The sequence below is a fragment of the Cynoglossus semilaevis genome, chromosome 1, assembly GCF_000523025.1.
Source record: "Cynoglossus semilaevis isolate Cse_v1.0 chromosome 1, Cse_v1.0, whole genome shotgun sequence".
Lineage (NCBI taxonomy): Eukaryota > Metazoa > Chordata > Actinopteri > Pleuronectiformes > Cynoglossidae > Cynoglossus > Cynoglossus semilaevis.
Genome location: NC_024307.1, coordinates 18,233,514 through 18,250,018, shown reverse-complemented (window position 1 = coordinate 18,250,018; position 16,505 = coordinate 18,233,514). Strand labels below are relative to the sequence as shown.

Below are 16,505 nucleotides of genomic sequence, written 5' to 3'. Positions count from 1 at the left end.
CCGCCGCCATCACCATCACCACCCACAGCAGCAGCAGCAGCAGCATCACACCTTCAGATGGGCAGCAGGAGGAGTTGGAGTGAGAGGAGAAGTGGCTGCTCCCCCGGGGCTGTCACCAACACTAATATCTGTCTGTCTCCATCCAACACACATATTTCTACACACACACGCGGGTTCCAAACACAAACTAAGCTTTTATTGTGAAGCTCCGTCTCCGTCTCCTGCTCACAGAAACATTCACCACAGTGAAAATGTAACAGAATGTAAGTGTAGATTCACGCAAACTGGGCTGAAATGCATGTGCACGCGCGCACACACACACACACGTGCAACACACAAGAAAGTGTATGAGGAGCCCGGGCGTCCTCTACATTCCATCTGTCCCTCTTCCACAGGTACTATGTTTTTTTTTTTTTCTTTTTCTGTTGAGGTTCTGTCTTTTCTGCCAGTGGAGGTTCTGGAACTGGAAGAACACGACGCAGGAACCGTCAGTGTCGCATACCAGAGGAAGAAGGAAGGAAAAATAAGAGCAAAGGAAGTGAAGAAAGAGAAAAACAGAGAAGGTCTGTATTTAAGAGAGGGTTTGGAGCTGCCCCCTCCCTTTACTAAAGTACCCCCCCCCCCCGAAGAACGTAAATAAAGCCTGGATATCTGTCACAAACACATTCCTAAGTCTGCAGAAAGAGAGGGAAAAAAATACACACACACACAGAGCGAACATGTACAGTAGAACACAAACATCTGCCCCCCCTCCCCCTCCCCCCTCCCTCACAGAGCTGCTGCACATGTGTGCCACAAGACCTTCTCAGGTTTCAGGAGGTAGCAACAGAGGGAACCCCCAGGTTCTCCCAGTGTGCGCTGACTCCTCACCAACCGGAGCAGCAGGAGATCTGGCTGTGGCTGCGGTCCACTCACCTGAAGGAACGAAATGAAGAACTTTGTTGGTCTCCATGTCTGAGCGAGCGTTGGCGACGGCACCCTTCCTCTCTGACCCCCCCAGTCAACCCATCATGGTTGTATTATCCTGGACTGATGAGTGTGAGATCACCTCTGCTCTGCCTCTGCTCTCTCTCTCTGACTGACTCCCAGACACATGCAGTGACTCAGCCCCACTCCCCCTGCCCACTCCTGTCTCACTGCTGGGTCCTAGTGCCGCCGCCTCCGCCACCTCCTCCTCCCCCTCCTCCTCCTCCTCTCTCCATTCCTTCACTCCAGCAGCCAATAGATGGTCAGCATTGAGCAGAAAACCCGCACATGTAGACACACCTCCCTGAGCACGCTCCCCTTGGCTGATGGTCAGGTCATCTTCTCCCTCCCTCTCTCTCTCTCTCTCTCTCACACACACACACACACACACCACACTACACACACTACACGGTGTCTTTGATATATTAATAAACAAGTTAGTGCATGAAAGTGAACAAACCTGTGTCCACACACAGGAATGTGGCGTGTTCCCGTTCAGACGTGCATCTCCTGCTCAGCTCCTAATACCACACTCTTCACTCCATCCTCAGAAACAAACCTCATCCTACACCTACTCCAACAGCTCGGCTCAACTGAAGCTCACGGCAGTAGATTAAGAGTTTAGGGTCAAACAGAGTCAGATCAACAGGTAGAAGACGATGATGAGGGAGTGACATCAGCAGAAAGATTCAAAGTGATGGAGCAGATTGTGCTAATGTTGTATTTAGTTCAACAAAAACTTCAACTCCGAGAGTGAATACAGACGCCAGAACTAAGGCTAGCTGCTACAAGCTAACGGTATAGCTAGTCCAGAATAGAGCAGAAAAACAGAGCTAAAAAACAACCAAACCAAACCTGGATGTCTACATGTGCTGCAGCTGTCATCAACCAATACTTATGTGGATTTAAAAACTTAATCAAGTAACGAATATCAAAGGCTCAGATGAATATACACACAGTACACAGACAGAGGTGGATCATTAAATCAGTTTTTGCTTATTTTCTGAAGGTTGTTTCCTACATTTGCACAAAACCAAATTTAATCCAAGAAAAAACAGCCCACAAAAGTAAGTCTGTTTCCTGTGAACCATTATGTCAGCAGGGGGCGTTCCCGTTCATTCCACTGACAGAGAGCAGAAGGAAACACACAAACCATCCAGAACACGTCACACACTATAGGCAGCAGTTACAGCAGTAACAGCAGCCGTTACCGTGACCTGGTCAACACTCCAGTCAGGACTCAAACCTGTTTTTCTCTGCTGTTTTCACAGGAAACAGAGTTTTTATTATTAGTGAGAGTTCACGGGTCTGTGGGTTTTAACGGCCTCCGTCCAGGGACCTCACAGTTTGAAAATATCGTCCTGGCAGGAGAGGCACAGAGGAACCTGTTTATGTTACACATACAAAAGGCGTGTGTGTGTGTTTGCACATATCACATGTGTGAAGCAGATAGTGACCTAACGTCAACTCTTCTGTCCAACACTCACGATAGAACACTTCTACATGGTTACCACCGCTGTGACAAATACCTTTAGATTAATATATATGATTGTACATCCAACTGATCCTTCACAGTACACAGTACACAGTACACAGTACACAGTACACAGTACACAGCAGCACAAGGTCCAACTGCTACAGTGAAGCTGGAGACCCGTCCTGAGCAGACACATGTTAGACCGTAACTTAAATGTCTGGTTGAAAAAGTTTTACTGAGGAGTTTTTTTTCTCGACCCACCAACATTCTTCTTTGACAGTGTTGTTCTTCACTAATGCCTCTGTGCCTGTGCCAACCGTGCTGCCCTCTCAGGTTTCCTCACTGCAGTCTGGACATTTGCTTACAGTCCAAACCTTCAGCTTCCAAACTCTCAAAAACAGAAGCTACGACAAAATACTAAGCCTAAAATCATCTCCTCGTATGTTGTTGTAGTCCAATACTAGTAGATTTAAAATCATGAACCAGTCAGCTGTTGGGGTTGATGTTGAACGACATACGGCGTAAAAATGATTCAAATGAACCAAAGTGGTGCATTGATGTAAAGGTCAGTCATTAGCATACGTCTGCATGTGCAGCATCTCAGTGTGAGCTCTGGCCACTGGCTCTGTTCTGCTGAGGAACTGTTGAGCTCTGACAGAGAACGTGCGTCACTCACTCAGCCTCAGAGCTGGTTTTCAACATCACTAACCACAAACGTGCAGCGAAAAAAACAAACAAAAAAACCCCACAAGAGTGGACGACCAGGGTGCAGTGGGTCTGACGAGCAGATGGGTTCAGGGTTCGATTTCATCAGGCTTTATTATCAAATCTAAAAATCTGGTTGAAACTGCTAATTTTTCCAGAGCAGACACTGAACATTGTCACATTTACTGTCACTGACCCACAGATGTTAATGTTGTTTTGAGGTCATCGTGGATCATTTACATATAGATTGAGTTTTACTGCATCAAACCCACTTACGTACCTACAGCTGGTATATATTTAGCTAAAATCCTCCCAAGCCAATGACTTCTGGGTAATTGAATTTCTGCTTTTACTGTTTCAATGAGAAGGTCTTTTGTCTTAACTGCTAAGTTGATAAATGTATGACTTCATTATTGGCTCGTTGTTTTGTCTTAGCTGTTATTCTCCCAACCAGTGGATCTCACAGTCAACACCACCGAACAATACACACCTCACACAAGGTTAGGCACACACACACGCACGCAGCACAACAAAGAGACAAACACGTCCATGAAAGTGTTACTGAGTTTCCTCACATTAAAACTGAACAGAAATCCGTTCTTCTTTTATGAATATCAATGAGAAAAACGTCCGATTTTTAATAAAGGTTGTCAGTCTCCCTCTGTTTTCTTGCAGCAGAGTTATTCTCCTTTCTCATTGTACCTGGAACAGATCCATCCATTCACTCTCAGCTAGTTCACATCTTGTCCCTCACTCTTCTCCCCCACCATATCGTTCCTCCCCTTAAGGGTGGTGGCGCTCCACCATTTTCAAACCATTCGTCTAAAACAACCTGCAGATTCTCTCGTCTTCAAACGTGCACACTCACAGGAGCTTTTAAAAATATGTGAACATTAATATTATTTCAGGAATCCCTTCAAGGACAACAAAGTTGGTTGATCCACCATCGACCAACTTTGGAGACTGAAAAGCATAAAAAGAGCACATTACTGAGGACCGGTACAGATCTGAGCACAGGCAGTAGTGTGTGACGAGGTCGGACACGAACACGAGCCAGTGTTTGGAGACAGATGAGTTGGACGAGGTGTAGACGCTGGCTGTCAGAAAATATAATGAGCCAAAGGAAAAGGAAGTTATGTTCACATAAATATTTAACCTGTTTCTCAGCTTTAATCATCGGTGCCAGGAAGAACCCAGAAGAACGTGTGTCAGAAACAAAGGCTACATTCAAGTAGGAGAAGCCTTAGCCCTACACCAAAACCATTTTAAAAATGCATTTCCTTCTCAAACCTGGGCAGAAGCTTCGTCCTCCTGAGGCTGAAGACGAGGGACAGAAATCAGTCCTGGACATCGGTACTGGGGTTCAACGATGTCTGACCTGCGCTCCCTGTGTGGAGTGTGGCTGCAGCCCTGAGACCTGCTGCCACACACACACACACACACACATGCACACACACATGCACACACTAAGCTGCCACAGACATGTGTTGTGTTCAAGGGTCTGGGACGGTGTTGTCTCAGAGACACAACAGTCAGAAGGTGAGTGTTTACACCTGTCCTGAAACGACAGCTCCATCTGTCCGTCATCGTCACCTTTTGTCTGGACGGTAGAACACTGAAGGACAGTCACTGGTCCTGGTTCTGGTTCTGGCTGTCAGGCTGTGACCTCCTGCTCTTCTTTGGTAGATCATGTTTGTGGACAGAGCCAAGGTGTCACAGTAAAAAGAAAAAACGGAAAGAAAATCACAAAAAATGAAGTGGAGTCGCGTTCTAGGAACAGACCTCTGACATAAAGCGAGGACCCCTGTAGTCATGAAAGTGGGGTTACACCCTGGACAGTCCAGTTCATCACAGGGTCACATACTGTTTAGAAACAAACCAGTGTTCACACTCATTCACACTCACATTCACACCTGTGGTTAGTATGACGTAAACAATTAACCCTAATCCTCAATCTGCATGTCTTTGGACAGTGGGAGGAGGATGGAGACCCCCCCCCTCTGACCCCTCCTCCCACCAGTTACTGGTGAGCTCTAACCACCCGCCAACCAAACCAAAAATACTTCGTAAGTCAATGATAAAAATGTATATCCGTTTTTCTGCACCTATATCTTTGTCACGCATTATTGAAAGTGTCAGTTTTATCTAATGGACGATGATATTTATCTACTCAGAGAGTAAACTCAGCAGAACTCCAACGCTGGCTGCTGTCATCAGGACCTGCGATCCGAGTGTATCGACACTAAAGTGCGACAGATTAAGTACTGACTGAACTGCAGCAAACAGACGACACACACAGTTGTAGCTTTTAGAACAGCTGGGTTTGTCTTGCGAATGGAATTCCTTCACAGTTGTTTGTGAGAAACTGTCACAACAGTCAGGGGCGACACCTTCACTAAACATCAGAGCCGGAGCTGGACCTCACCTCGTTTCCACAACAGGTCCCACAGTGCAAACAGGAGCTGCGCAGTGTGTCAACAGCCTGTGTGTGTGTGTGCGTGTGTGTGTATGATGCAAATAGCCTGAAGGACCAGCAGGGATCCACTGGTTGTGGACTGGTACTGTTTAGGGCCCACAGTGTTACTTTTAAACACTTGATGAAGTCAATGCTTCTGTGCCTGCTCAGGGCAGGCTGATTTAGTGAAGGCTGACACAGAGGTCTGAACAGTGAGTGGGTGACACCCTAAGGTGCAGAGTAGTACTACAGCGGGATGTGAAATGTTTGGTAGAAAATTTTAATTTATTTGCACTGGTGTATAATGAACATTTCATTTTACACCAGTGCAAATTCCCCCCCCCCCACTTCTCTCCTCACTGTTGGCCCAGCCCTCTCATATGTTAATGTGCAGTCAGGTGCCTTCAGCTGCTGTGAGCGTGACTTGAGGGTTTTCAGAAAGACGGAGTGGGTGTGTTTAAAAAGGACAGAGTGTTTCTGCAGAGTTCTCTTTCCACTTCCAGCCACAGTAGTCAGTCCAAATGAAGGAAAGTGACTCAGTGAAAAAGCTGCTGATGCTACAGGTCTGTCACTGGGTCCAGTCTGAAAGATTTAAGGCCTTCACCACAGTCAGGTCCATTTGTTTGGAACAACTGTTTGTTAGATGGAGCTTCTGCTGATGTTGTCACTTTTCATCATCTGTTAATGTAGTCATCAATGATGGACAGAGATTTAAATATTTACCTTAAAATATAATGCATTTATCTAGTGGAACAATAACACATGAAAAGATGACTGAAAGATGTAAACTGTAGAATTAACCAACAAGAACCTTACTGGGATTTAAAATGAAATACTGGATTAATGAGCATTTATATTTGGAAGATGATCTATTTTATCTAATCTAATCTGATTGTATACAGGCTCTTGACACTGATTGAATGAATCACTGTCCAAACCAGAGCTGGCTGGATCCAGACCTCAGGAACAGTATTGGTCCGATACTGGTCAAAATCTCTGGAGTGAACATCGATATATAACAACTTTAGCCCCTTTGTATCCAAGTAAATATCCAAAGCCTTCACCCAAACTGATCAACTCAACTTTACGCGACATGTCACAAACAGCGCCAATATCTCTACAACAACAGCTGCCCGCGGCTACTGGAGGAGAAAAGAAGGTGTTGTATAGCTATCAGTATTGGTATCAGACACCTAAAAGTTGAGGAGCCATCCCTAGTCCAAAGCAGCAGAGGAGGCTTTGTCCCTCACATCTTCTCTTGGCTCAACTGTTTCAATTAGAAAATAATGCAACGTTGTTTTGCTGATAGGAAGCTACTGATAAACGGTCTTTTTAAAGGGACTGCACAGCAGAGTAGAACGGACTCATTCTACTTTTTTACTGTAATATTTCTGTCAAGCAATCAATGCCTCTGTGCCTGCATAAGAACAAGGCCAAAAGCACTTACACTAGAAGAGTGCCTCCACCAAGTGAGGAGAAAGGAGCTGAAGAGTTACCATGGGGGAGAGAGGGGGTTTTAGTGTGTACGTATCATTCGTTTGGTTTCAGACGAGGTCACATTTATTCAAGTCCTGCTCCTTTGAAGAGAGTTGGTTTAAAAGGCATGAGAGGATACAAGACTCACCAAGGCCAGCAGAAAAATGATCTTAGATGTCAACGTTTGCTGTAAACTTTCAGTTCACAACCTTGTGTGTCTAAGTGGCCTGTCTTTGTGCTGCTGATTTGTAGTCTGCCTCAGTGGCAGCAGCGTCGTCCTTGTGTCCTTGTGCCAGATGTCACGATGTGCGCTAGAAACTCATTAGGATGCTAACATGCTAAACGTGGCTCCAAGACTGTTCCCTGGCTGATTGTGTGCCTGTCCAGTCTGTGTGGACATGAGCTCCAGGGGGTGAACGTGTCTGCTGCGTCTGTACTGGTCTACAGACTGAGTGGTTTAGAAGACGCGGCGAGGAACGGTGCACAAACGGCGACAGTCATCGACCAAATGAGTCATCAATCAGTAAGGGAATCCTGCTGCCAGCTTCAGACTGGGAACAACCTTCATTAGCAGCTGTCTCTGTGTGTGTGTGTGTGTGTGTGTGTGGCTGTATGGCAGTGTATATTTTGTCTGTCACTGTCAGGCTGTGTCTGTGTGTGTGCACGTGTGTACGTTTATGGGATATGAATGCTGTTGTTGTTGTTTGTTTTTTTCGGGCACAAACAAAGAGTAAAACAGGAATCCACGTAGTGACGACGATAATGAGACGAGGGAATCACAGAGTGAAGAGGAATTAAGGAAACAGAATGAAGAAAATGAAGAGAGGAAGGAGAGGGGAGCTGCTGCGGCTTGTTACTGCAGGAGTGATCGGGCTTTAGTCTCAGTGTGGGCTGTGTGTGTGTGTGTGTGTGTGTGTGTGTGTGTGTGTGCGTGCATGCGCAGCACCAGCTCAGCACTGAGCTCTAACTATTGCCAAAGGGATGCAGGCATATTTCAGGTCACAAACTAGATACAGATTTAATTTGGAGAAGAACAACTTGATTATGTTCTGAGGAAAAATGGTCTGAGAGAAACGTCAGAGCAGAGAAAGACGCACGACGCTGTAAAAACATAATGACTGCACATCATTTACCATTCTGTGCATGTGTGTGAGCAGCGAATGAAGACGACATCCCCCTGGTGGTTCGGACTGAAGCTGCAAGCTGTCTGTGAATTGTTTTTCATGACGGCGTACCTGAACCAGACAGTGCTGTGGTTAGCTGTGTTATGGTCTGTGCACTGACAGAGTCCACACACACACACAGAGACACACACAGAGACACTGCCAAAGCCCACGTGCACCCTGGTGAGGAGCTAACCTGATTAGTGACATTCCTGCCAGCAGGAAATGTAGGAGGAAGACGAGAAGAAAAGCTTCAGTGTTGAACAATTGGACAGAATCAGACCTTTATGAGCGGAGTTTTCAAGGTCAAGGCACGGTCCAACCGTGTTCCTGCCTCAAACACTGACTTCCTGGTTCATGGAATGCTGGACTGCATCCTGGTATCAGCTGACTACAGTGAAATGTGGCTGTGAATGTTGTAGAGTTCAGAGTTGAGAGTTCACCTTCAAATCTGTTGTTTTTTTATTTGGTGTTTCATCATGTATCAGTCATTACACCTGCTGCCTTACACGCAGAAGGTCCAGGGTTCGAGCCCCAAAGGAATTACATAGTTAATGGCGCCTCCTGTGGCAGCGTGTGTGTGTTGCAAAGACTCCCACTGTGAAGTTTCCTACAAATATTTCTTTATATTCTATTTATACCCTCTATCAGGGGGTATAAATAACAACTCAGTATCGGTGTAAAGAAAGAAGCAGTGTTCATAGAAGGTCGTGGCTCTGACAAAACATAACTCAGAAGAATGATCTGCTGTTTCTCTACATTTGCTCTAAATACACAGAAAGCCTGGGCTAAATGTACATGGCAGTTACCCAAAAAAATAAGGCTAGTCACTATTGATGAACAACTTTGAACGTACTTCTAACTGATCATGACACACAGGCACAGGGAGGTGAGGTCAGAAGGTCAGATGTAAATACAATGAAAGATGACTTTCATCATCAGACAGAAAAGTTTGATGAGAAGCTGAGAAAACAACGGGCCTCACATCAGAGATGAAATGAGGACAGCTTTAACAACTGTGGGGGAATAAGAAGTGTGAAAAAGAATAAATCAAGCAACTAAAAATGTCTCATCATATCCTAAAACTCCAACTTGGTCTGAACTCCTGTTCATATTAGTCCTTTTTTTAGTTTTGGTTTGTTTTATTCATGAACTTATTTGAGTTTTAACACTGTTGGTTTGAATCCTTTTCATTTATATTCATGTTTTTGTTCAATTTGTATTTATTGCTTAATTTTTGTTTTTTTAATGAATCTTATATAACTGTTGTATTGGTGTTTATTTTCGGTTTTATTCATGTTTTATCAAGGTTTTTTCATTTTCATCTCTTGGACTCTGACCTGACTGTCTCCACACAAAGACCTTCTCAGCTCTTCCTGGTTCCTGCTGCCGTCTGTCTGAAGAAGAAGGAGGGAAGTGTGATTGATGACGAGAAGCCAGTGGCTGATCACAACATGTGACCTGAAGACAAAGACGTCTGCAGACAGACAAGAAACACACAGGCATGTCCATGTCTTTTACCCAGACAGTCCATCACGGTGAACAGAGACATGAGAACACAGTGTGTTCCTGGTATTTGACACAGGATTATCTGATTCTGATATTCTCTCATCTCAATACTGGGACTGTTTTAATACACATATACATTTGTAGATTAAAACAACAACAACAACAACATCATTTAAACCACACCAGCACAGAGGGACAACATCATCATTTAAACCACACCAGCACAGAGGCTTCAGAGGACAGGACTGTGAGTTCACTGACATTCACTCCTGACCTCGTCCAGATGTCGCAGGATGTTGTAGAATTACTTCCCCCAAAAATGTAATTTGAAAACAGACATAAACTCACTGTAGTGTGTGCTTATTGTTTCCAAAGAGTTTTTTTTTTCCACAGAGAAGAGTTTGCAGTATGTATTTTTTTGAAGAATCTTAGTGGGCCGGCCACATTTTTTTGAAGAATCTTAGTGGGCCGGTACTAGAACTCTGAAACAGACCTGTGGGCAGCCCACTGGTGACCTGCTGCTCTGAGAGCAGACATAGAGCAGAACCCACCAATCAGAACCAACACCTAAACAGTAGGAACATGTTTTGTTGCTATGTATGAAGTCATTTATCAACAATTTAGGATTTACTTGGTTTTGTTTACAGTATTTGTGTACAACAGGTACAAATTACTACACAAAAAGTTGTCCATGACACAAAAAAGTGACCCTAAATAAAAAAATGCTTGAATGAATGATTCCTGATGTTATGACCATGATCATCCACTAGTGTGAAGAAGAGGATGAACTCCACCAAGACAAAGCTGCACTGTCTCTGAGCCGAGACCAACCCCGACTCTGTACTGACTGGGTGTAGACGACCGCTGCACCAACACAGTCAGGGCTGTTATATTCTTATTTCATTTTAATCACTCAGTTCCTACAGGACCTTATTATTAAATTTGTCAACAACCAATGATGGACCAAACCCAAGAGTCTAATTACGTATTATTGAAATATTCCTCTTCTTCAGAGAATTCATTAAAGATTAATGTTGTGGTATGAAACGTCTCTAACCAGGATGGATGGTTTGATCCACATCCTGCGGCCCATCTGCTCGTCTGACATAATGGATCAGCCCACATTTACATCTAATCACTGGGCTCAGGAAGCATGCAGCTTGATTAATCTGCTGATGGAAGCCCACTACATCAGGAGGAACACGTTGAGAAGAACCGCACGTGTGGAATGTACAGCAACACTGTGATGACGGTGTACTGATGTACTGTAGTGTTCAACAGTATGTACTGTGCATGTAGACAAACGACAGTCAACGGTCAACAGGGTCCAACAACTACCTACGGCTGCAATCCCGCACACAGATCAGATCAGCTGATCTTAGATCAGATCAGTGAAGTGCCCAAAGCAGAGTTAGAGTTTGCTGTAGAATTTTTCAAGTGTGTTCAAATGTTTATTTTCCTGACAATATGACAAAGACGATATTGACCTTCTGGCAGCTCACTGAGGGTCCAGGCTTTAAACCAACAACCCTCTTGGTCACAAAAGCAATTCTCCATTCATAAATATGTGGATCACAGATGGACAAATGTCTCTGGAACAGCACAGACTCCAGATCAGTTCTCCTCAGTCTTCAGTCTTGGACTCAACTCCGACAAGAACTGAAGTCTATCCTATCAAAAACTGTCCATCAGACATTTCACAGGAAATGGTAACGAGACAGGATGTTGTCAGTGATTTCAAATTGACAAATGTGTTAAGGTTAAAAAACTATTAACATTTTCAATATTTAGACTTGGGCAAATGAAGAGTGCATGGGAAATATTAAACAGATTGTGCGACAACATTATACTGTAGACAAATTAAGTTAAGAGGGATGAGATGGTTCATTCAGAGAGGCACTTACACACTGCCCTCTGCTGGACAGAACAACAACTGAGCAGCACTGAGATGTAGATGTAGCAGAAAATCTGTCTCCATCTGTAAACGATCAATGTCATTGATTGATTATTATTGTTTCGTCATTAGAACTGCATCTGTATCACAGCATTTCTGACTCTCCAATCAGATGACTGTTAGTCTGCTTTCCTTTGGTAGGTTGTTACCTTCATGTTCTCGCCACAGACAGTTTACAAAACTAATGAACCGAAATCATTCATACTGTGTAGCATTTGGTGTCTAGCTGCAGAGTTAAAAAAAAAAAACACGAGGGCCGTGTTTACTGAGTACACCTCTAAAGCCATGCACCTTGATTCACTAACACTGGTGCAAACTCTGACTTTTTTTCCACCAGGAAATAGCCAAGACATTTGGACTGCTCACTGCCCGTCTGTTGGATAAATAGAACAAACACAATTAGCCCCTAGCATGTGAGCAGTGTTTTAGCACTAAGCTAGGACCTTGCTTGTATGCAACATATTGGCAGCATGTCAGTGGTATGCTAGTGTGTGGCATTTTTGAGTCAGTCTTCACCAAGGCTAAGCTAACCAAATTGTGCTAAAAGCCTCAGTTCCTTTTAGTCTTTACTAGCGGATCTTAATCCTGGGAGTGTCATAACTAAGAGCCTCTGACTGACTCTAGTTTGTACTGAAAAATGAGGACATACTGAACACAGTCAACAAAAAGAAATAAAAAAAAATGCAGAGAGAAGGTAGAAATCGTGTTGATGTTCAAGAAAAGATTTAAATTATTCAGCATTTGTCAAAAAGAGCTGCTGTTGCAGTAAAAAGTGAAGCAGCATCCAGTTGAAAACAGACCTGCTGTGACCTCTGACCCCTGCTTCCCTTCCATGTCCACACAAACACGCAGACAGGAAACGCTTGTTGTCTTCCTGAAGCCTTTTGAAGGATGTAGCCCTGACACTGACAGAGTAAAAGAGTCCAATCAGCAGGACAGACCGTCCTGTCGGCTCTTTAGTCGTGACAACATACGCAGGGAGAGGTTACAAAGCCAAATCTGCAAATATTGCCATTTAATTATTTTTATTAAAAGTAAAAAAAAGGAAATAATTAGTGCTGCATCTACAGACGAGCTCACTGGAGATTTTCTTCTTTTCTTTCCCAATTAACTCCTGTACATAAAGTCAGTGTGAGGTTGATCTCTGAAGAATAATCAGAGTGAAGCTAATATTCCTGCACCTCTTTAGCACATCATCAGATGCGTGTTCAAAGGTTTAATCTTTCTCCGTGTCCGCTGGAGAAAACAATTATTTTTTCATAACTGCATCATTGAGAATGCCAACTAAATGAGTCTAACATCTGAGTGGGCTCCTGCTTTGTTGGATTAATATTCTGAAGAGGAAGAGACTGGACTGTGTCACCATCTGTGGAAAGATTGAGGCTGGTAGATTTGAAAGAACTCTGTCTTTTTTTTAATTACTTTTGCAGCAGAGCTTTCATTCTGGTAGTTGCTACAGAAACTGCAGACTCAATCATGTTCTACAGCAGTGGTCTCCAATCCCAGGGTCAATTGGTACCCGGGGATTGGATATATATATATGTACAGGAGGTTTACATTGACCTTGTCCTACAGTGTTTCGTGGATACATCGTCATCTCCCATAAATGTCTTTAGAAAGTCTTGTTACGTCATATGGCATTAAAACTCGATGACTAATTCACACTGGAACTGTTTGTTGAACACAGTGGACGACACATTGTCACGTGGTGCTATACACTTAAGACACCATTGTTTACGATGGTCGGTCGCACACCATATTGGATGCATTCACACCATCTTTGACTTTGGTTATGATGTTAGATTATGATTACATAGATTAGATTAGATTAGTCACTGTCAAAAATACCCACCTGTCTATTATAGGTGAATGTTGAGTATTAAATGTCAAATAGCACCAGGGACCCAGTTTAATACAGTACAACAGTTCTTACAGTAAACACCCACCCACCCACGTACACAGGGTTCCACCGAACGGCACCCATACAATTACACTGTTTGTATAGAGAGACATTCTCCTATACACCATGGGGGCGTCATATTAGTGAGCAGATCTCGTGTACTTAGTGGAGACTCCGGGTGAACTCCAGACAGATGTCCAGGAGAGAAGATTCAACAGCAGTTTTCATATGTGAGGTCAGAGTTGCTGCAGATTCACCTTAATTTTAGTTAAAAAACTAAATGTTCTGCTGTGAAATCACTGGACTTTCTCCTCCTATTTTCAACTTTTTTTAATTATTCAATATTTCAAACATCCTGCACTGGGACCGCCTCCGTGTGGCTCGGTAACAAGCACTCCCTCCACAGATTAGCAACCCACATAAAACTGTTGGAGTTGAACCAGCAGTCCTCCAATCAAAAGCCTGATTCACTAAGTGCCTGTCGACTGGCTGTAAAGAACGTACAGTGCTGGTGTCAGTGGATTCTACTCAAAATGGAACGGAAGACAAAGAAAACAGTCTACATGTAGTGTGGAAGTGCAGTAGCTGAAGCCTGTAGCCCATGTGGCTTTCTTTTCTTTAACGACTGACAGAGTGATGGAGTTTGTTGTGTTCACATCCACATCCTGTCACGTTAACAGCATTAATAGAGAAACATGCTGAAAACCACAGTGGGATTAAAGACAACATATTTGCACTTTCACCTCCACAGAGAGCACACACCCATGTCACAGTGGACCAGTGACATTCAAAGGAGACAGTTCTACAACACACCAGGGAAAAATTCGGTTTCCACAACATTTAAGGTCAGAGTTCTGTGAGAATCTTTGGATCAACGCTGCGCACGATGGGGACTCAGTGATACAAAGAGCAGTTCACAAATGTGCCTGACAGCTGCTCCAATCACAAGCTCTGTCTTTACCTCTGACATCATCATACCTGCAGCCGGAGGCAGACTGTGTCACTTTTTCTAATTCATGAATAGAGATGTACTGATACACTAAATAAATAAACAATAAAATTTGATCATTTTTTTGAAACCAAAGGAGCTCCAGACAAATTATGACCAAATACAATGATCCTTTATTTGCAAGGACTATGCAAAGCACCATCACCAACTGAAATGGTCTTGTCTACCTCATAAACTGAAATTGTTGTCTTCAATAACAGAATTCAAAAATGCACATTTCTTTACAGAAACACTGCACATCACATCGATCTCTGAATTAAAAGTCAAACTGCTCTGCTCTGATGAACCTCACTAAATGTCAATCAATTAAACAAGAGAATATGAAAACATTAACTGAATAAATGTCCTTTATTTACAGAAACACTGCCAAACACTTTGTGCCTGTGGTAGTTTTTCCTACGTTTCGTTTGAACACCTGAATGTCACATAGGGACTTGACGTCTTTGTTTAAAAGCGAGTCACAACCAACGTTTTTTTGTTTTTGTTTGTTTTTTGGGCGTGTACCGCCACCTACTGTTCATGTGTTTTTTCCCTAAACGGTGTTTCTTCATTTACCGTTGATTGTTTACAGGTGCGACTGGAGCCCAGGTATGGCCACAGACTTTTTGAGATAACGTAACCCAAAAAAATGCGCGAGTCATTTTTTTTTTTTTTTTACATCCCTATAAATATCACGTCTTAAGAGTCTGTCAGTTAGTGTTGACGGGTTGAAGTCTGACTGTTGACAGAGTGTTTCTCTTCACCGCCATATTTCACTGTTTATCTTCATGTAAATGTGATTGTTGACAGTGTTGATGCACAGATGACACTGTTTACTCTGCCTGTGTCTCCACTCTGCACCGGCCTCATGGAAGAAAATGTTCCAGTTTAAGAACATAATCCTCCATCACTGTGGCTTTTATTTTATCTGCTCGCTCCCACACAATATTTTTTATGCCTTTCATAAAAGTTCGACATTAAAATACCATTAACTAAATATTAAATTAAACAGCTAGTGCTACTGCAATGGGTAAAGATTATCTGTTCAAATATCTCAGTAATATTCCAGATTAATTCCTTCATTTCCCGAAGGTAACTCCTAAGGGATTATTAAAGTTCTTTTTACCCATCCATCCATCATCATTAAAAGAAATTTAAAACTCTAGCGTAGACTAATAACTGACTACATATAAACACAACACAGCAATGCACAGACCGCCACTTTAACGGGTAAAAACCGAAAACGAACGGAACATAGTATTTAATGTAGAAAATATAAACAAATACAAATTACGTTTTCAAAAAACACTAAAGACTTATATACTGTACACTTAAACATACAGTTATTTTCCTCATGTACTTCCAGTCCTTGCAGGACTGCAGTTTATAGACATATACAGACACACACGTCAAAAGCGATTTAAAATAAAATATAAACATCGTTATCTTACCTGCAGTCTATTCTCCTGATTTCTATAAACGTTTCTCCAAATTTTCACTTCTTTGTCTTTTGTTCTGAAAACGGAAATGTTTTCTATTTTCCCCTAAACGGTGTTTCTTCATTTACCGTTGATTGTTTACAGGTGCGACTGGAGCCCAACTGACCCCGCCCACTCCCGTGTGTGACCACGCCGAATGCGCGAGTCATTTTTAAAAAATTTTTTTTTACATCCCTATAAATATCACTGTGTAGAATCAGAGCACATGTTTTAAGATTCTAAAAATCTAAAAAATATCTTTTAACATAGAAACATATCTTTAACATTAGTAACAATAAAATTTTACTTTACTGTGACTTTTTATTTCTCACAAATTCAGCTTTAAATATAATACAATTCTCATGTTATAACCTGTTTTCTCCAAAACACATTAAATTACATTTTCTTCTTGTCTTTTTCTGTTTCTTCATACT

At 42.8% G+C, this 16,505-nt stretch overlaps 1 protein-coding gene across 5 annotated transcripts in view; it reads right to left on the bottom strand.

The window, feature by feature from the left end:
• The window catches only part of slc4a11 (solute carrier family 4 member 11), a 60,612-nt gene extending 44,493 nt beyond the window's left edge, over positions 1-16,119 (bottom strand). The window contains exons 1-2 of one of the 5 annotated variants that reach the window (XM_025055472.1): positions 16,045-16,119; positions 9,583-9,639 (exon numbers count right to left, since the gene is read on the bottom strand). Coding sequence is in view for 3 of the 5 variants with exons in the window: in XM_008316170.3 (XP_008314392.1) it covers positions 916-952 (37 nt within the window). In the remaining 2 variants the exon portion in view is untranslated. Of the gene's footprint in view, positions 1-915; positions 1,225-9,582; positions 9,640-16,044 lie in introns of those variants that run through there. The other 4 variants (XM_025055474.1, XM_008316170.3, XM_008316156.3 and 1 more) reach the window with 4 other exon arrangements.
• Between the last annotated feature and the right edge of the window lie 386 nt (positions 16,120-16,505).